The following is a 21,644-nucleotide window of genomic DNA, read 5'->3' on the forward strand; positions in this document are numbered from 1 at the left end:
TCTTGCAATGAATTAGTCTCATTTAGTATGAGTACATCCATATATGTGAGTAGCTTCGAACTTAAATATTGGCACAGAGCCGGATGGCTACAGAATTCCTTGCGCTAATTCTTCTACAAAAGTACCGTTTTAGGTCAAATCCTACTCCGCCTGTTTGAAGACCTCCGACGGGTCGCTATAAAAATAACCCTCATTTTAGCGACTGTTAGCACATTCCCGGAAGGTGATTCACCTCAGCCTTCTATTTATATACTCTAAGCTTATAGCTCTTCCTCCATCCTGGTTCGTAAACAGAAGTAAAATTGCGATATTTTGGCCCCCGGAAGCGCAATGATAAATTGTAACCCTAACCTATTTTCAAAACTTATACTGTAAAAAGGGTAAGAGCACAAGTAAATACTAGTTGCATGATTATAGAGGGGGCTTCGCCCCAATTATCAAAGTACATGATTTTATCATCATTGAAGTCCCTGACAACTATTTTTTGACAACAAAGCTCCCAAACTGCGGGTGGTCTGTTAAATCGCCTACGACGCAGCCTTGCGTGATTAGCGCGTTATTGAGTACGTTCGACGCATCAGTTATATCCCTTAACAACTGAAGCAGCGACTCAGCCACGTCGATACCGACCTCCAAACGACTCACGCGGCCACTCTCCTCGTTCATTAAGAACGTCATTTCAGCGCGGCAGTCAAGCCGCATACCGAGCAGCTTCTTACGCAGAGACCGATATATGTCTTTCACGTCTTCATCTATGCTATTCGGCTTCTCAAGGTGAGGAAACACACAGCGTATTGTGAAGTCCAACACCGTCAATTTGAGGCGGGCTGTAGCCGTCACGACGCCTGGAACCTGTTCCTCAACTCGTTGCAGATGCATGTGGGGGTCGCTAAAGTACAGTGAGTAACGTCGTGGCTGTTCAAGTAGCGCTTCGACGCCATGCAGAGCCCCCATACCCACGTCGTGCTCGAACGACCGCTGTAGGTCGGTCAGAATCTGCCGCATCTCACTATGCTTCATCATCTCGTCTGTATCCGCCATAAGCCACGGAGAGCGCAAACCGGTTTCAAGTAGGCGAAACACGTCGCTCACGATGCTCCATGAACTGCGGTTGGTCTTTTCCTCGAAGTGTAGACGTTGACGCTTCAGCTTCAATCCTTGCAGCTCCTCGTGCAACTGCTGTACCTCGTGCTGCATGCGCTGTTGGATAACACGTTGTCTATCACGGTAGCGTGCCTGGTTGTTTCGACACTGCTCGCGTCGGATGGCCTTCTTGATCTCGAGTTTCTCGAACTTGTCCATATCCTCGACGTCTCGAAGACGCTTATGACCGGAGAGCCTCGTGTTGTCTACAGGCGCTCGCATCGACTTGCGAGCATGAGAGAGAAAGGAAGTTGCGACCTGAGTGGCATCAGATAAAGGCCTCATAGCAGTCGACGAGCTGGATACGCGGCCTGGTCTTCCTGTGGTGTTTTCAATGGCGAGGGTAGCACCTCGACTGGTCTCAAGTGGGGTCTGCATGTACCATCGCTGACCGAGTGGTAGTCCCGTGCCCGCCCGCGTGGAAGTACGTGGCCGATCACCGTATCACTAAGCTTCGAACGGGGTTGGCCAAAATGGTCAACCGGCATATTGAGAGTGTCGAAGCGACTGGCCATGGGTGCGAGAAGAAGTTTGGAAATGGTTTGGGGACTGCACCAGGTCTCCCACCCGTCGGGCGGGAGTGTAAACATCAAGCATTATGCAGCTCATTCATTGCCAGTGACATCATTTTTTTATCACGTTTTCACGAGGAGGGTGCAATCATGGCACTGTTGATGGTGACAGCAATTGAGCGTCATCCGATGCTTGTCGGGATAAAGTGTGATCGCTGACTGTTCGACTGGTTCAATGAGGTGATTCGTTTATGATTTTCTGGCGATTATGGGGCGGCAAACGTACCCAGATGCTACAGAGGTCCCCGCAAGTGAGCTACAGAGCCTTCTTCGAAGAGCGTTTGAACAGCAGTATCTTCAAATGAGCAATCATGCTCAAAATTGTAGCCGCTGAAAGTGCCTTTTAGTATACCGGTATTACAATGTTGATGAAAAAAAGTGAGGCACACTTTACAATTGCATTTTAAAAATACGCAAAATATGGTATGGAGCATGCGAGCGTTGACTCTACATAGTGGCAACAAATAAAAAAAAAGCTGCAAATTTGACAGCCGATCAAGCACTTGCCAAGGAGTCACAGCTCGAAGGTAATTCGGAACACGCTGAGCAGCTTGAAGGCACAATAAGTAAATAGAGAGCATTCGTCGTGATGTGTTGCATGAAGCGGGACAAGCAAGTGCAGGCATTCACGAACAAGCAGCAGACGTGAAACGCATTAAAGCGCAGTTAGAATCTGCTATAATATAGTCGCACGATGCTTTGACAAAGTTGTTGGCACCGGCTCTACCTCCACAACCTACACCAACTTACCAGGACATTGAGCGTCTAGTACATGACTCTTTGGTAGATCATGGCAATTATTGGATGGGGAAAGAATCGAAGCGAGCAAGCGAGTCCGTGAATAAGCACCTTGAAGCAAAAGTCGGTGAACAAGTTGAGCTATAAAAAATCATTGTGTTAGTACGGTGTGGAGACTAATAGCTTGGAAATTAAAATGCGGTTGCGAGCTTACACAGAGAAAGGACAAGCAACTTAAGTCAGCGCACGAGCGCATCTACCACGAAACTTACGAAGAGACGTAAAAGTCAGAGCTCCGACTGGAGAGGCAATTGCATGGTCTGATGCGCACTAATGCAGTAGAAAACACGAAATGGCTCGGCACAGCATTACATCACCAGGATGAAGCCATTGAAGCTTTTGTACGTAAATGCGAGCTTCTGGACGTTAATGTGAAGGAAGTGGAAGCTCGTGTGATAGCACTACCGTCTTCCCCCGTACCAACCGCCTAAGCGCTTAATTCGAGGTATTTTTTTTATTTTTTTGCTGCGGCTCTCCCGATTTGAAGGCATGGTCAAATAGAACGAACCTTAACCATCAACAGTCGCTGCCTATTCCCGACCAAATTGCTGGTTGCAAGAGCAAGCTGAGGCTTCATCAGCAGCGCTCGACCAACCGTTCTACGAAACCCATCGTCGTCGGCTTGGTTTGCGAGCCTGGCCTGGGCTTCGACGGCATTCCTCAATTGTCTGCTCCGACCGCAATGTCACCTGACAAAAAGCGGAACAGTTACAGCCTTCACCTTAAGCGATAAGTCGCTAGCAAGTACAAGCCCAACACTAGAGGAGACGGATATCATGCACTGGCACTAGAGTACAAGGTGTCTTCGTCTATGGTACGCAGCTGGGTGGAGCAACTCGACAAGCTTGAAGGCGCCTTAAGGGACCGCCAAGTTGTTACACGCATGCAGCGTCGCTTTCCCGTTGCCGGACGTAAACCTGAGTTCGACAAACTCGAGAAGAAGCTCCATCTCTGGATAACGGCCCGAAACAAAAAGGGACTACGAGTCAAAGACAAATACATCCAACTTCAAGCCCTGAACATCCACCGTTCCCAGCAGGACATACCGCAGCAGAATTTTGTCGCTTCAACAGGATGGCTAGATCGCGTTAAGACCCGATACAACCTCGTGTCAAGGCGCCATACAACGACAAGAACGATCCCGTCAAACGCCAAGGAATCCTGTTTGGAATTCATCGAATCAGCTCAGAGATTGATTGAGGAGCACGGCATTTTGCCCTGCAACGTGATTAATATGGACCAAGTTCCTCGGTACTTTGAAACCGAGCCGAACAGGACCATTGCAACTCGTGGAGAACCCGAAGTGCTTCTTCGGAAAGGAGGAAGCAGCCACAAGAGATTCACAGCAACGTTCGCTATCACTGGTGAAGGCGAATTCCTAACTCCTCATCTTCTCTTCTCAAAACTAAAGCACAAGCCGACGGTTCCTGAGGGCGTTATTGTGGATGTTAACAGTACCGGCATGTGGAACGACAAAATTCTCATCGACTACGCGAAGACTGTCATTTGCAGCAGGAAGAAGACACGATTTTTCGGGCAGCACGTGCTTTTCATAGTTGATTCGTATGCGTGCCACGTGTCGCTGTTCAGCGAGAAGTGTCTTCAGGGATACAATATCCACGTGTTGTTGGTACCACCTAACCTGACAAGTCTTCTTCAGCCTCTTGATGTGGCTGTGAATCGTAGCTTCCAAGCCTTTTACTCTGACCAGTATGACGAATACATTGGACGCGCACTTGATGACCCCAAGCTGCAGACTAAGGCAGGAAACACCAAGGTCCCAAAATATTCTGTTGTTGCACAATGGGTTTTGAACTGGATCGCTACGAGGACAGCTGAGGACACACGGAAGGCATTTCGGGTCTGTGGCATTGTTGAGCGCTCCAAATTTGACAAGTCGGAGCTGCACCCGCCACTTCGAGAGTTGCTTGACTCTAGCATCGACATGCACGAATGGCACCTCCGGTACCAGCACCTGTTCGACGACGACGACAGCGACGATGACAAGGAGGGACTCTGTCTCCAAAAACCTGCTTGGTACACGCCTGAAGATATTCGCTCGAGCCTTTTCTGTTGTCTTAGGCACGCGTTTGCTAGGTATGAAGATGACTACCTTACCGATCTGACGCAGTATATGCAAGAACTCGAAGAGCTCAGCGGATTGTTTGACGAGGACTACCTTGTGTCCATCCGGAATGAACAGAGTGACGGAAGCGAACTCGCGATTTTTGCAGCAGCTCAGTACCATGGATGCAACATCGAGCTTAAAACACTCAACTACAATTGCAAGGTCGTGTCGACGTTCACGTACTCCGTAGACGACGCTTCTAGAACGATTTCCATAGCTAGAATTGGGCTGTACTACTGCCTGCAAGTGGAAGGAATGCACATCTAATACATTTGGGTCAATGGGCCTTGCGTTCGTCTCACTTTGACCTTTACCCTTCAATTGAACGCCTAGGCGCTCTAAACAAATACAAAGCACACTGTGCGTTGTATTAAAATTGAACGCCTAGGCGGTTGGTACGGGGGACAACGGTAGAGCGCAAACTAAGAACAGATGGCGATAATAAGCGCGATGGTTCTAAGCAGAGCGACGCTCAATCTCTGAAGTATCGACAAGTGGCAGAGGAGCATTTATCAATACCGCAACATGGTAGCCGAGATGGTAATTTATATGAGTAGATAGAGGAGTTGCTGCGAGGGCTCGTTAAAGTGGTTACCGCAAGTGTTCGCACAATCACCAACAGCAGTGCGGCTAACCACAAAGTCGCTGCGCTGGCAGAAGAGCGGCTTCGTGAAAGATCAGCGCATACGCGGGCTGTCCTAACCAGGTCACGTGCGTCGAGACGCTCTGGTGCAGAGTCACCATCGATAGTACTAAAGATAGTATCGCTCAGGAGCAACGTTATAGAGCTGAAGAGGCTGCTCGTGGTCACAGAGTTCAAGCTCATCGATTAGGTGGTAAGAACTAATTTATGAAAAACTGAAGTACGTCACTAAGGCCTTATAACCTTTTATCGTGTCTATTTGGGCAGCTATCGCGGCGATGAATACGAGTTGCACGCCGAGTGCGCAAGACTAGGAGCGGCTGAGGATATAATCGTCACAGCCTATCTAGACTATACTCGAAAAAAGATCGCTAATCGAATCTTTTCCAAACTCATCAGGTACCATTTCAATTGGAAATGTCATACTTGCCGGCACGTGCTCCCCAAAATTTGATTAGAGGAATTGCTTGGCACTGAGCAAGGTCAACAAGGTTGCTGTTCCTGTTTGAGAAGATTATCATGTCAATGTTTTGCGGGGACAGTCTGGTGCGCTGCGAGGTTACCATACTCCTCGCCACGCTGAAATCTCGCTCAATGTGAGCTGAAGAGGCTGGAACAGCATAAAGAAGTTTGACTGCTCTCGGTTTATTAAGATCTCCTCCTGACTGCCCCATCCATTTCCAAAAGTGCCAAATCGACTCTTGTTTTTCCTCAATAACGCGTAGCTCGGTAGGATCGTCCATCCAGCGAGAAATTTCATCATCAATTCGATTTACTATGTTGTTTGTAACTGGTCGTTCACGTACTGGTGGAGCAATATTTTCAACCAGTTCATCTGAAAAGCTGTATGTATGAGGAAGCTACTGCTGGGCTTCATAGTCGCTTGAATCCGTAGCCTTCATCAAAACACCCTGAGCTTTTCTTTGCTCTTGTCAGACACAATCTCCACTCGACGTTGATCCATTGGCATAGATTTACCGCTCTCCACTTCCTGTTTTGTTGGTTTGGTGCTCTGATGTACACACAATCTAACAACACGGTGCCAGGATCACTCAGGTCACTAGTAGGTAGGATGCAAATGCTGCTGCATTTCAACCACGTACGCTGCTACACGAATAGCTTCAGGGTTAAAATATCGTGAGAAGAACCGTTGATCCAGTGCCACACAAAGACGCTTGCGCGTTAAAGCAGCAAGAGGAGTTAATCCACCAATGGTAATCCACCCAGGCTGCGCGTTTGTCGACATGTAGTGCTGCAGAGCTTTGTCAACATTTAACGTGTTTAACCGAGCGATTTATAACTTGAAGAGAACATCCACTTGATTTGACTTCTCCGCTTGGTGGTGGTACGTTTGATTTCATCGATTGGTGTCAAAAGTGATAGAATTTGTAATAAATTCTGCTGGTCACTCTCAAAAGGGAATGTAGATGGAGGAAGTCCTGCGGGGTCGGCTTGGCGTCGCCGCTCCTGATACATGTACCAGGCCACAGCAACTTCCCATTTGTCGAGCTCTCGTCGAATGGAACTAGTGAGGCTAAGAATTCGAGCCGGGGAAACTCAAGTAGTTGTGTCGTGTCAGTGCTTGTGTGACTCTTACAAAGAGCCTTAAAATATCTCCACATTTTCAACAAGTCCAGCGCGGTAAAACGTTTTCTTGACCCAATAAATCAACCGAGTCAAATCAGGGTTACCTGCACCATCGGCCATCCCACACGCATATTTCGTCGCCGCGTGTGCCATGTGTGCAATGCACCATTTCCAACGCAGTTGTAGTGCGTTCACCAGCATACTTTTCACGTCAGATCCTTTGTCACTACATAGTATATACGAAAAATGCTCGGTTTTCAAATTGAAGTCCTCCATAATATGGTTCAACCCACGCTCGAAATGGGCCCTGGATGCCGCGCTCTCGGTCACTATACGAAAGCTGAATTCTCGAGTTCCAAGCAGAACAGACTGCAGCTCCCACAATTCGTTTATTTTAATAATCGACTTGTCATATTCGCCACAGCAAAGTGATAAGTTATTGTTGACACTCAAAGAGTTTCAACGACTAAATTCACACGTGCAGGGTTGCTCTTGTATAATGACGACGATCGCAATGCCTTAATCACGACATCACGCTTGCGCTTCCAATCCATTTCTGCGGAGATCTTTTCAAATACGACTGCGTGAGCCATTCGTAGATGTTTTGCTGCCTTTGAAGTCCGACCCGCTAAAAGTAAGAAAAGATTTGTGCCTGATGTCCGGCAACTAGCATCTGCATACCCAGCTTAAGTGTGCCTTGTCATTCTCCACGAATTCCACGCGAATCCCCACTCGTAGACGAACGAATTTTTAGAAGCAGTCGGTGGTCGTAATTGAAAGTCAGCAGGTACCACAAAGTTTGAAACAGCTACTCAAACCGCAACAGGAGGCTAACGCCATTTAAACAAATCCGCTCGGTCTCAGCACACACCGTGTCCTTAGTCACGTACTCGGTCTCAGCACTCGCCGTGCTCGTGCTCACGCCCTATCTGCACTTGTTCACGGCGCTCGTAGAGTCCTCAGGCACTTCCGCGCTGTTTGTTCACTATGGCTCATTTGCTCTTGGTGCTTTGGACCCGGGAAGGTGCTGGTACTTACAAACGCGCAAGTGGAGTAGTGGATATGTGCCAATACAGTGCCGCCTTCGCGAGCTCAACATGAACGTCAGATACGTGGAGCGAGCACAACGTTCGATTGCGTGCGTTGTGCTTCGTATTTAATGGCGCGAGCAATTGAACCGCAGTTTTCGAGCTCGCACAAAGCACCCGAGCTCACAAATCTGGGTCTTTCTGCTCGTGTACCCATGTGCTCGTCGAATGCGTGCAAAGAACCGCGCATGGAAATTTTGAGAAGAGCGCACAGTACTGTGTATAACTTGTGCGACCTGATATAATGTCTTAATTGATAGAGCTCCTGTCCATCGGTCAAATCAGGTACTGTAGGTGAGATTTTACTGTACCAATTTGCTGCCTTTCGAGCAGTGGGAAACTATGTGAATGTGTATAACAGCGATTGCTTTTAAGCAACCAAAGCTGTCACCGCCATCCTGGTCTAACGACTGTGTCGACAGCGTCGAGAACGCTTTTTTACTCTAGCATTAAAATATACCGATCGAGAGCTCTTGCTCTACAGATTCTATTTGTGTATGTTTTAGTGCGATCTGTTGTAGTTGTTTCAAAACACAGCTAAGACTGATCTTTCTTTTACAGTCGTGCACCTCCAATTCGACAGGGCGGACCATATCAACAGTGCCAGGGCATAAGTGCACAGCGTAAAGCAAAAAAACAAACGCAAATCCAGTGCACTGATATTTTATTTGTTAATTCAGTACAAAATTTACGCCAATCTTCTGCATAATCTTGGCGTCCGGCAAGGACGGGAGTGCGCTTTACTGCTCGGGGGGTCTTAAAGCGCTCCGTTGCCCAACGAGCAAGTTCGGGGTGAGAGCATGCAGGATCTGACTTGTGCTTCTCGCACAAAGACTGCTTTTGTAAGACATGTAGGAGGAAGGGCGATGTCCCATTGTCTTTGGCGGTAAAAATCAAAGTGTGTGTTTGTATGAAGACGTCCGATCCAAAATTTAAAATCAGATCGATGCGGCGTGTCATCCCTCGACGAGGAGGGGAAAACCGTTGAGGCTAATTGCTAAGGTGGTGATGGGCAAAGGTAATTGCGCATCTGATTCGCGTAATCATAAAATCTGGCAGGGTATCGACTGATACCGGTGTCAAATTGGAGGTGCACGACTGTATTCAAGTCTAAATCCTAAAACCTTTATTTTAAAATATAAAGTGTCATCAAATATGAGATATCATAAACCGATACAGAAAAAATAAAACACATTACTGTACTGGCTAAAACAGGGGGAAATCTAGGACGCAAGCTACAAAATCAATTTGTACGCTCATTACTTATGCTTTTTCACAGCCGTTTCTTACCTACAAGGATCAGCATAAGTTTTGCTCAGCCATCAAAAAAGGTCTTTAATTTCCATCTACACAAAAAAGCGATCTCGACCACTGTCGTTCAAGCGACTTTTGTACTTATACAGCTGTACCAGTACATGTACCGCTTTTATATCATGGTTCAGTACACAAAAATATGAATACCTATAATTCAGATGGTTCACGAGGTCATGGATAATCATTGTTCAATTGTGGCAAGCATTGGCGTTTCCATACCGAACACTCTTGTCGTCGTTCCCATCTCGTCCGACGTAGGAGAGCTTTCAGCGCGTCAACGTTTCCGGTACCTGCTCACCGAGCATCCTCATGGTCGTGGAACTCTCCTCCACCGACGCCGAGACTCAAACTTTGACAAGTCAACGGCGCAGGCCTGCCATAGGCCACGGCGCCCTTCGCGAAGATGATTCCCACCGCACACTTCGCAGTCCGTTATTGGCTTCCAGTGGTGCCACCAACAGGTCACCGACCGGTAGTATCGCCTCACAAACTCTGTCGGCCGGGTCAGCGCCTTCGACGTTTCTACGGCTCCGCCATCGACACTATGCGAATTTCCGTGAGCTGCGTGGCAAAATCTCCCGCGTGCCTAGATTCTGGCTCTGGCCACGGTTTCTCTACAATTCCTTCTTCGCCAAACGCCTCGTGTTTGCAGGTTTTTTGGTCAGCGTCGCTCTCGCCTGGGGAGTATCGATGTACAATATCAAGATCCTACAGTGGCTTGCGGACTTTAAGGCCAGCAACCCCGAAGACTTCGAGCACTGCAGAATGACGGTGATCTTCTCTGGTCTCATCTATCACATGTTGCCCGTTGCAGTCTTGTTATTCTTGCCTGGGTCGGGTCTGCGCAGCTTCGAGCCGTTCAAGCGAGAGGTACTGGAGCCGAAATCTGCTACAGCGACCTGGACGAATGCTGATCGTGGTGACGCAGCTGTAGATCTCGAGAAGGGAGAACGTGGTTCTACTAGCATTCCGAAGATCAGACGCCGGCTCGTTTTCCAGTTATGCGAGTTGCTCGCGGTCTGTGCGTTGGTTTTTGACGCAGCGCTGGTATTCTACTTCCCTGTCGTGCTGTTTACGGGAGCGATTTACGCGTGTGACAGCTACGCAATGCACTTGTTTACAGTAGGGGGAGCTGTCTGCTACGTTGGATTGTTTATTGTCATCTACTACTTTGCTCGATACCGAGAACACATCAAGATGCAGCTGGGAGCATTTACTGAGAGCGATCAGACGGAAGGTATTCGCAAGCATGACTTGGACTTAAGCCAAGATAAAACCATGAAGATGCTGTCTGTTGTACGGACTCGTCTGTACTACGCTACACGCCGAGGAGACCTTCCAGAAATGCGAGCAATCCTTGACTGCGCTGGAACGAGAGGACTCACCGAATTTGGCAAACTTTACGCTTCACCAACAATTAAGTTTAAATTTTTCGCCAAAACTCGTCGAAACCCGGTGCACGTGGCAGCGTATCATGGCAATATTCTAGCACTTGAGCTGCTCAAGGAGTATGGCTTCGACATGACCGCACAGGACAAGTACAACAGCGTACATTTCTCGACTGGAAGCCTCTTCTGGTATTTTGCTCGGATTTTCGTTAAGCGACCGAGTAATAGTCTCGAGAACATGGCTGTGTCTGTCTTTCAGACAACTCTCATGACGCCGCTGCACTGTGCTGTATCCACGGGCCAGACCGAAACGGTGCGATGGCTTTTGGACCACGGTGCTTGCCCAAATACATTGACGCAAGCTTCGTTCAGATCCAACCGCGTGCCCCCGCTATTCTTCGCCGAACACGCCGAAATCGCTCGCGAGTTGCTAATTCATGGTGCCGACCCCCTCGTTATCCCGGACCCAGGTTTCATGAATACCATGACACCACTGCAGCTAGCGTATGTTCGAGGAAAGTATGCTGTGGCTCAAGAACTCGAAGAGTGGGGCGGCGATGTTGCGCTCACTCCGTTCCACCTGGCAGCAGCTCGTAACGACGTCTTGGCCGTGCGAAAGTTTCTGTCTCGAAAGACTGATATCGACTGCCTGGGCGAAATGGGGTATGTGGGGCTCAACCGAAGGACGCCTTTGCACTGGGCAGCCATCAGCGGCTCGACAGAGGCTGTGAATGTGCTTCTAGAGGCTGGAGCTAACCCGGCCTTCCAGGACGCACGTGGACGCTCCCCCTTTCATTGGGCAGCAAGACTCAACAAGCTGGACGCTGTGCGTTCATTGATTGAAGCTGGCGCTGAGCCCAATTTGGCCGATGGGGAGTTCATGACGCCACTCATGTGTGCTGCGCTGGCGCTAGATGGTTCTCAAGAACTCTTTAGCGAGCTTACTAGAGCAGGAGGTGACATCGCTTACCAGCTGCCCACCACAGGCGATACGGCGCTACATATCGCCGTCCGTGGAGAGAATCAGTCATCTTCACTGGCAGCTCTTGCGAACGGAGGCGACCTCATGCCGCATGAGGTGAACTCGTCAGTGAACTCACAGCTGCGGGAGGCGACATTGGCTATCAACTACCAACGACAGGTGACACGGCGCTACACGTTGCCGTCCGTGAGGAGAATGAGGCGTCTGCGCTGGCTGTGTTGGCGTCAGGTGGAGATCTCATGCGAATGAATAACGAAGGGCTACGTCCACTGGACTGCACTGCGTCCACCAGGTTATTGTTCGAGTTGAAGCGAGCTGCCGGTCAACGAGACGTCATGATCAGCTACACGCACTCGCACTTGGCGTTTGCTCGAAAGCTGCGTCAGTCTCTGGAGGAAGCGAACGTGACAACGTGGTTAGATCTGATGGACCCCAGCGGCATTGGTGGCGGAGCTGTGTGGCGTGAGGAGATCGCTCGAGGGATCACCAACGCGTCGGTAGTGTTGTGTATCTTGACTGAAGACTACGCGTCGTCCGAGTGGTGTCTGAAGGAACTGGCACTGGCCAAACAGGTGGGGACTCCCATCTTGGCTGTCTCGACTGAAGGCGCCATCGTCGATGAGAACTTGCAAGTGTATTTGTACACGCGACAGATCGTCCCATTCGAGCCTGCCATCGTAGGTCTCCGTCGCAATGGAGGCAGGATCGAGTACGACTACGATGAAACCAGATATCGATCTCAGTTCCATCTGCTTCTAGACGGTGTACGCGATGAGGTCGAGAAGCGTCGTGACTTTACGAAGCAAAATACTGTCGCTAGCAGTCGTACTTTGGATCTCGATGGGGACAGCACCGAGGGCGGTGCCAGATCGAGCAGTCGAGGGACAATGCTGCAGACGTTAGGCAATACACGGCTATCTCCAGTCTCAAGTTCGTGGGATCCGTTCAGCTTGTCCAGTCCTAACGACCTCCATGAGCCTCATAGAATACAAATTGACCCTCATCATGAGGGTCAATTTGTATTCTTTTCTCACGGAGACAAACATATCCCTCTCGTGCGGAAGCTGGCATCTCAACTGCGAGAAGCAGGTGTAGCCTGCTACATCGATCGCAACGTCGGAGATCAAGACTTCAACGCGCGCATCCAGGTCGCACAGGAGACTATTCTGCGCTGTTCGGGCTTTGTGGTGCTGGTATCGAGACAGACAATGAGTAACGAGCTGGTTCGAGATCAGATGGCGCTCGCAGAAGACAAGGGTCGACCGATCTTCCCGATTGCTTGAGCCCGGGATTGGACAAACGCTACTCACTCGTGCGCAGTGAGCTGTTTCATTTCATGGCAAATGGCATGGGCTTTCAGTCTAGCTTCGATCGGTTGGTCGGTGTGCTGCGAGAACAATGTGACGAGGAGCAGCAAGACGGAAGCTACAGGTCTATGACAAGTAGTGAGGCAGATCAAACGTGCAATTTAGACTCCATTGAAGGTCTTGAGGATAATCATCTTGACTGGTCAAATACTTACCCGAATACGAATGTAGCAACTGAAACCAGAGAGTTGGGCTGAAGGCATTTATAGAAATCAAGAAATCATAGTCGAGAAGGAAATTACATCTCATTATTAATACATCATGTAATACATCTCATTACATCATGTAATACTCCGCACTAGTACTGTATGTTACAATAACGTAAAATAGCAGGTATTCCATGTAAAGCAAAAAAATCTCTAAACAGGTACGTGAATAAGCACAATTTTACTACTGTAGTAAGACAATACCTAAGTACATTTGTTTACTAAATAAAGGGAAAATCCTTTTTGGCCAAAATTTAAAAATATTCGTTTTTGGGGCCGTTATTATGAAAACCCACCGTGTTTTGTAAATAATTTAATTATTCTCTATGAGGTGTTATTTTGTGGATTTTCGGACTTTACGATATTAAGACCTTGTATCCGAACGATACTCGCCTTAGACGCGTAAGCGCACGTCGTACGTTACGGCTTACAGAATCACTTGTATTTTGTAAAAGTCATGTGTTTCATGTCGGGATAGGTGTATAAATTGTCAGCAGGTTTTCCGGCCAATGTCGTAAGTGATACGACATTATGATAGAGCAATCGCCGCTCAATGTCGTAACAGACTCCACTTACACTCAACAGATGGCTAAGAGCGCTGTCCGAATAGAAAAAGTGATTAATTTTCCCCCGACAACTTTTTTTCTGCGAAGAAAAAAATGAGCCCAATAAATCGTCGCACGTCCAAGTGAGAAATTGACTCCGCCAAATTTATTCCACCAAACATATTTAAATTCATACAATCATTTTGATAGGTTGTTTCCCTTGAACTTCAATTCCGCACGCGCATTGCTGAAAGAAGACGGCCAGCTGGAGCACGCTATGTCTACGCAGAAGTGCAGCAACGCTTTGGCAAGTGATGAGACCCCTCCAATTGCAGGCTTATCTGAAAGACTCGTGGTGATCCGTGGGAAGGAAATGGATCCAGTGCTGTGGTCTGAAGCCTCCGGGGAAGACTCTCAGCAATCGTCAAGCGAAGCTACTGAAGCCCCACCGACAAAGAAAGCTCGACTGGCCTCCGATCAAGTTAACGTGAGAGCATCACGTACGAGCATCCCGACCAAGAAGAAGGCTGTTTCCAAGAAGAAGACCGCCCACAAGAAGACGAAGAAGGCAGCTCCCAAGAAGAGCGCTCCTGCTAAGAAGACATCCGCTCCGAAGAAATCTAAGACCTCAGCCCCACCGATGCGCTGGACGGTCGCGCTGACAGCGCTAGCAATCGAGACTCGCTACAAAAACCCGCGTGTGCTGAAGAAATTTGCAGTGTCGACAGCAGACACGAAGATGATGCGTGCAAAGTGGGAAGCCACGGTCCACACATTTTAGGTCAACGAAATGGTCTCCTTCCTCGTCGTCCATGCCATCAGCAGCTTCATCAAGATCTCGACGCAGCTGTGTCATTCCAGCGTAGCGAGAGGCACTCTAGTCTGCGAGTTGGCTCCGTGTTGATGAGCTACTCGACAATCTTCTCTCGCCACCACCTTCTATGCTGAACAAAAGTGATCTGTCTTCCTTGTCGGAATCCGTACACCCCTGGACAGCCCCTAGTTCCCTTGCCAGCGTCGTATTTGCTTCATAGTTGCTGTTTTCTAACACAATGACGGCATCATCCCAGTTAAAGCAAGCATCAAGTAGGATCATGACGATTAGACGCACCAGAGTCAATGGCCATCGGCATCACACCCTCCGCGACGCTCTCCGTGACGCCCTCCGCGACGCTTGTGTGTAAATGCACGCTTTGCTCCGCGCAGAAAGCTTCCTCCATTCCGCACTCGACTCGCCACTTCAACACTAAAAAATGAAGCGCGACTCGAAAGAAATAGGTGGCGAGCCTCTTTCTTTTTACCGCTTTAAAATGAAGCGTCTGCGGCACCTCGTTTTTCTTAGCGCTACTTCACAAAAAAAATAGGTGAGAAAAATAGATCACTTTTCTATTTGGACAGCGCTCTAAGGGGGTTCGCTATTTTGCAACTCATTTTTGAAAACACATGAAAAAGGTACGTTGGCTCAACAAACTTTGCATTCAAACACAAGAAGCTCACCACTCATCAACTGAAACGCAGTCACTCACCATAGTTGTTTTTGTCAGCGTCGCTACCATTGCTTCGGGATGCTACAGTTCCCGCCGTGTCATCTTGCGCTTTCCTGGATTCTTGCCAGACCGGCGCATCACGACGCGCTTCCCCAGGTTGACTGGAATGTCCTGTCCGGAGCCGAAGTCGTCGTGCCAGATCTCGAAACAGGTCTTGGCGACGCCCTTGTACTCGCGGTGGATCTTGTTACACAACCAGCATTTTGCGGCATCAATGGAACAACGCTCGCAGTAGTAAGTCGTCGCGAAAGAATTTTTCTTTTCGGTGCGCAGAAGCGCACAGACCTTGCACGACCGTTGGCGGCGCTTCTGAACGCCGCTGACGGTAACCCAGTCTTGCGACTGCTGGAGCCCGTGTGCTAGGCATACTGGTGTTCGCCTACGTTTCGGACTGGACCGAGGTGGCGTAGCTTGGACTCCTCAAAGTCCTCGACTTTGAGCTGCAGGAGTTGGTTCTGAAGGGCTGCAAACCACTCGGAGCGTCTCATGGCTACTTCTCCCTTGATTTTGGCCGCCTCTTTGTGAGTCAGGTACGCGTTTACTAGCGCCAGGCCCAGGAACTCCAAGAACAACCCCTTGTAGTAATTAGTAAACCGCGTGGAAATTTGGAGGGGGTAACTCTGGAGACGGAGCTGATCATGTCCTCTCGATAGTGGTCGGCGTCATGGTAGAGCCCGTGCAGAGGTAGTAGACAGGCTTGCGGCCCCACCAGAGGCATGAGATCATGGTGGGGACCGCGGCAGAGCGCGAGAAGACAAAGGAGCCACGCGGGGTGCTTGATGGGCGGGTCTTGCTGCCTGACGTGATGCTCTTGTCGAACCCCAAGCGGTTCGTCATGTTCGTTGCAACCGCATAAACATTCATCTTCAGCAGCTCGACGGAGCGAAGAATGGAGGAGTTATCTGTCAATGACGAGAGCATGCCAGCTGTGTCGGGATTGAGGAGTGAGCGCCGTCTTCATATTCCGTAAGATGGCTGCTACTTCAGTCTTGGAGTCAATATCACCCCCATCTACGTTCTTACACTTGCCCACATAAATTTCAAATCTACAACAGTTACGACATCAAGAAATGTTAGCATCCGCTTTAACCTGTAAGTTACGACATAGCAAAAAAGTAAAAAAAACTGTGACAGTACGCGGTCGTTGCGTCACACAACATAAATAGCTTGGGATCCCCGGAGCGGATGACATGAAAATATCATGTACGACAGAATATCATGTTTCTCACGTTTCATGTAGTTCTCCAATTTCTATTATCTACCAATACTTCAGGTATTTTTACCAAAACGCACCAGGTTGCAAATCATGGAACGTGTCTCCGTGAACCTCTTGGCAGATCGCGACCACACATTATTTACTTGAATAAAACAGGCTTAGCAGGCCTCCAGCGCTCGACTCAGTCCAGAACCAGCACGTTGGATAACATTTATCAAAAGAAATCCCAGCTACCCCTTCAGAAAATTGAGCGACGAGATGGTCAGGCTCGTGCTTCCTTGTGATCCGTCGAATCATCGCCATTCCGCCAATATGGGAGCTGCGGTATTTCTTGAAGTCACGCGCTGCACAAACTAACGAAATGTTGCCAACTGGTTGATTATTGATGCGGCGACATCGCCACATCCAAATAGAATTGTGGTGAAGGCAGGTTCGATACAAAACAAATGAGCCCTGCTAAATTGCGCAAACTGGACCGTCGAGAGCAGTGTCGAATCAATTAAGCTCGGTACCGCTGCAAGCAGCGCAACAAAAATCTGCATCTTGAATAAGTTGTGGGTCGATTGCACAACGAGGTCAACCGTTTGAAGAGTCAAGACCAGTATCTTACTTCGCGTGACGTCAATGTCCATGGTGCATCGTTACAAACCTGTTTTTACTCTCTGACAAGTTCGTTTCGATCTCCGCGAAATAAGATGTACATCGAAGAACTCGTCGACTTCACTGGTTTCTATATGTGCGACTATAATAAAGTGCTGCAGCAGCTACGGTGCTATTCACAGTGCTTCGAAAATCCCCAGCTCGAACTTCAACGGATAGAAGCCGAAGCTCCTGGAGTTTTGGTTGCCAGCGCGAGCATGAGCATTACTGTGACCAAGTTTGCGTTGCATCATGAATCCCCACAGCTTTTGGACATAAATGAGCTTCCGAAAAAAAAACGCCTCGTTGAGGGACCAGCTCATCGACCGTCGGCTTGAATGCAGTGTTTCGATGCGTTTCATGTTTGGTGAGGAGACCGGTCGGGTGGCAGCCTTGGGGCAAATATTGATCTCGTGACGGCTTTTTCTAGGGTACTGGGAAGGCCGGAGAACGTAGCTCAAGTGCTAGTTCACGCTCGTGCGGAGTATTTTAATAAGCTATGTGGTAGTCAGGGATTGGTATTAGTGTACTTAGTATTGTGGATTTCATGTTTTTTGCTGCCCCTGTTAGCTACTTATTTCGGACGAGCCCATATGACTAATTTGGATCTCATCTCAGGATAGGCTTCCTCATTTTGGACCTTACACCCCGTTTTAGTCTCACCATGAACTATAAAACCGCAAAACTGGAGCCAGTGAGAGAACCCCAGAGAGGCCAGGGGGCTAAGTGGCGTTGCCGGCAGCGTGAGGCGAACCCAGTACCGGTACGAAAGTGGACATGTCTTGCTGTATGCAGATAGGTGCAATGCCATAGTAGTGACTGACCACGCTGTGATGTGCATTCCTGCAGCAAGGTGCTCGTAGCAAACAAGGATGGTGGAAGAAACTGCTTATAAGGAGACCACTCATGCCGATAGAGTGATGAAGAGGGTGCAGATGAAAGAACGTCACGTGTAGCGCGGGCAAATAGACGTACGAGCTCTCATAAAATTGGTGATCGAGAACATCAGGTGGATGGAGTGTATTCCGGCTGATAGAGTACTATACTTATGGCGTGCATGTATACGGTCGTGTATGCAGGCGGAAACTTAGCTAGATTTTGCAGCTGAGGTGTACAGTTGTTGGGAGAGTCCACACAAATACATGCGAATGGTACGGAAGAGATGCGTGTGATAATGATAATTTGGCAATTGTATAGTCTCTCCCGTCTACATTTGTGTATATCTTCCTGTTTGTTACTATACTCTAGGGTCCCATTATCTGATCTGCGTCGGCGAGCACCAACTATCATCACTCGAATTTCATTGTTGTTTGGTGATGCAAACTGAACCGTCAAGTCAAGTCGCGTCAGATCTGTCGGTCCAAGGCGACTCAGGGGCGAGCACGATACAGCCTTGGCCCGTGGAGGCTATACGTTTAGCGGTAGATAGTTCACGTTTACTACCACATCGTGCGGAGGCAGTGCTTGTAGTTCGTGTCGGTGAACCTCACGGGCGAGCTCGAGGCGGATGGCGCAAGGACATTCGTTTTGACATTCAGTAGGGTTATGCAGTCTTTAAGGAGAAATGTTTATCGAAGTTCAACGAGGTTTTGAGTACCCCAGAAGCAGTTAAGCGGCCGATTCAGCTTCCAGAAAACGTGGGGATTTATTTAAAACGATCTCGCAATGACTCACAAGAAAAATATGTCTTGCTCACCCCTAATAATTTTACGGCAACATTACACCATCGATGGAAACTGCTGACACCTGGGGACTTGGCACGCATTGGTGACTTTCGGTTTGAGGCATTTCTATACGTGCAGCGAGCGACCCCACCCGAGCAGTTCCACCGCGCAACTGCACAGAGAATACAAAATGCAAGGGTCCAAAGAATGGCATACGAAGCTACCAACTCTATTGCGTTTGGTGCAATCACAGCTCATCATCTTGACGTTATACATGCTCGATGGCCTGATGGCACAGCATTTGAAGTTCCTTCGGATAATACGACATCTCAAGCCATTGCATTAGACCAGACGCGTGAAGCAATGCGCCGTGAAGACGATGCCGCCGAATCCACAAGGCAAACTGGTGTCGTGACACTGAAATTCAATGGACTGTGGATGCCTGTGGAGGTGGACGTCATTTCATTAAGACGTGCAATTGGGCTACCAGATCATGACATATTCACACAGGGTATATTTCACCAGTTTAACCCAACACCTGCAACCAACCCAACCATGGAAGATGTCGACCATTTAAAAGATGAAGAAATGCAAGAGACATAGGCGCAATTTGGTTAAAAGACATTAAATCCCAGAATAATTTCGTACTCAACACACTACGGCATTCTCACTTGTCTGCATCAGATCATGAAATACTTGTTCCCTGAGCCCATTGCAAAGATATCCACAGTGCTGATAGGCTCCAAAGCAGCCACTCTCACTACGTCGAGTACATGCACGCATAGCTACATCTAAAACCTGCTCTGGATACAGTGGAAACACCAAATTGGCGTACTTTTGTAGCCAACGCTTTAGCTGGCCAAAGCATTGCTCAATGGGGTTCAAATGTAAACAATATGGTAAGAATAATAAACGTGCTCCACATTGATAAATCGCCGCTTGTAACTCCGGGTAGCAATGAATTTTTGCGTTATCCATTATCACGATAGAACGAGGAAGTGGCCATGGGTTAAGCTTCTGTACCACTCGACGGAGAAAAGCTTCGTGAAACTTTTCGCGGGTGAATGTGCCTTCGGTCCATTCCCACCCAAAAAAACCGTGAACATCGAGAGCGGCTAGCACGGATAGACGTTTGCCACGTCGAAACGACAGTTTGACTACGGCCTTCGTATTTCATTTTGACCATCCATATCGACGATAAGCATGACGGCCGTCTTTCGCCGTTTCATCGAGAAAAACCAACTGCTCAGCGAAAGAGTAAAGTGACAGCAATTTTGACGGTATACACTGATTTCAGCAGGAACAGCTTCGCGTGCCGCCTTTTCTAGCACTTTACGACTCAAATTAAGATCGAAATTTAGTGCACGACACAACGTTGACGGCGATACGTTGCTAAGTGTAGAAACATGCTTGATAATATTTTCGCGCAGCTCCTCGATGTAGAACGTTGGGTGAACTCGAACATATTTTTCCACTGCCTGTAGAACTTCTGATGGCCAGCGCGTTTGTTGTTGCCGTTCACAGTGCTCGTTGACAACTCCACCTTTTAAAACAGCGCATACCATCGGCGGAGCGTTCTCTCCTTTGGTCCCAGAAGCTCAGCAACGTGTTCTATAGGAACACCGTAGACGTGAATCAGTACCACACTTCTCCAACGAAAGTCATCGGAGTAGGTCATGGCAGTTTAGGCTGTATTTGACAAGTAATGCTGTCAGTCCGTTGATTTTGGCTACTGAACGTCCATGGAAAGCCCGCTCACCACTCATATTAGCCGCTGAATGTCGGCATAACGGATTGAGCTCTCCTAAACAGCACCAGTTTTCATTAACCCTAACTGCATTTCAGGTCATGAAAGGCACAATAATACTACTTTATATTAAGGCGATTGTTAGAAAATATTAGTTCTAATAACATTAATGAGCAAGCCGGCAGATTTTAGTAAATAGTAATAATAATACTATTATTAGAGCACGGCATCTCAGTGAGCCCGCCAAATTTCCGGGTTGACTCGAGAACTCGCAGAAACATATTTAGATGGCAAAACCGATGAACCCTGAATATGCTTACCATAGTATGATACTTATTCACAAACAAGCGCCAATTCCTCCAGAAGCGGTCTGGCTGCGGTGAAAGTTGTTGCTCTCAACAGCGTCATCGTTTTTCTGTTTCGTTCCACACATCACTTCTGTCACTTCTTGTATTCGTAATCTTGCACACACAGTTCAGCAAAGTCCAAGCGTAACCAGATAGCACATGGCTGATACCTTAGGATGTAATGCATGCTTAGTGCATGTGACTCGCACTTACATTTATTCGACCGGTCTCCGTTATCAGATACTACGTAGTAGCTCAAGTATGCTGTACAGGCTGGTAGTACCGGTACAAACACATCGCGCTGATTCTGAAATTTACAGCTGATCCTTCTTTTAATTAGTTTAATAGTTATCTAATAATTTCTCTATTTCTAGGTAATAATTTCCCGCTAATAATAACCATTATTCTTGGCAGTAGTTATAATTTACAGTACTATTAATATAACTTATTTTGTAGCATTAGTGGCTTTACCAGTACCGGTATTACTTTTCCCTGGTGGTTTAGTTATTGTCTTTTTAATTTATTTATTACAATAACAAGTTTTGCGACCAATTTGGTACATGTAGGAGAACTCCGTGTTTGATGGTGTTTTTAATAAAATATAATATCTTTAAAGGTTTGTGCGGTAGGTGTACTGTGCCTGAGCAGGACGAGCACGTGACACGTTTGGACTCAGACCCCATAAAAAGTTTTGGTACAAGTCTATTCTGGAAAGGACATTTC

At 48.0% G+C, this 21,644-nt stretch overlaps 3 protein-coding genes across 3 annotated transcripts; 2 read left to right on the plus strand and 1 right to left on the minus strand.

Annotated features, from left to right (window-relative positions):
- Positions 1-475: 475 nt before the first annotated feature.
- PITG_11664 (bzip transcription factor) lies at positions 476-1,521 on the minus strand (the record flags this gene model as incomplete). The annotated part of the gene is made up of 1 exon (XM_002901158.1): positions 476-1,521. One exon carries the CDS (start codon positions 1,519-1,521, stop codon positions 478-480), a length of 1,044 nt encoding a protein of 347 aa, XP_002901204.1.
- Positions 1,522-4,458: 2,937 nt separating this feature from the next.
- Positions 4,459-4,908, plus strand: PITG_11665 (uncharacterized protein; the record flags this gene model as incomplete). The annotated part of the gene is made up of 1 exon (XM_002901159.1): positions 4,459-4,908. One exon carries the CDS (start codon positions 4,459-4,461, stop codon positions 4,906-4,908), a length of 450 nt encoding a protein of 149 aa, XP_002901205.1.
- A 4,674-nt stretch (positions 4,909-9,582) lies between these two features.
- PITG_11666 (uncharacterized protein) lies at positions 9,583-12,926 on the plus strand (the record flags this gene model as incomplete). The annotated part of the gene is made up of 6 exons (XM_002901160.1): positions 9,583-9,915; positions 9,979-10,130; positions 10,239-11,739; positions 11,844-12,566; positions 12,654-12,830; positions 12,879-12,926. The coding sequence occupies 6 exons, from the start codon at positions 9,583-9,585 to the stop codon at positions 12,924-12,926; spliced, it is 2,934 nt and encodes a 977-aa protein (XP_002901206.1).
- Between the last annotated feature and the right edge of the window lie 8,718 nt (positions 12,927-21,644).

This window comes from Phytophthora infestans, genomic scaffold (genome assembly GCF_000142945.1).
Source record: "Phytophthora infestans T30-4 supercont1.22 genomic scaffold, whole genome shotgun sequence".
Taxonomy (NCBI): domain Eukaryota; phylum Oomycota; class Peronosporomycetes; order Peronosporales; family Peronosporaceae; genus Phytophthora; species Phytophthora infestans.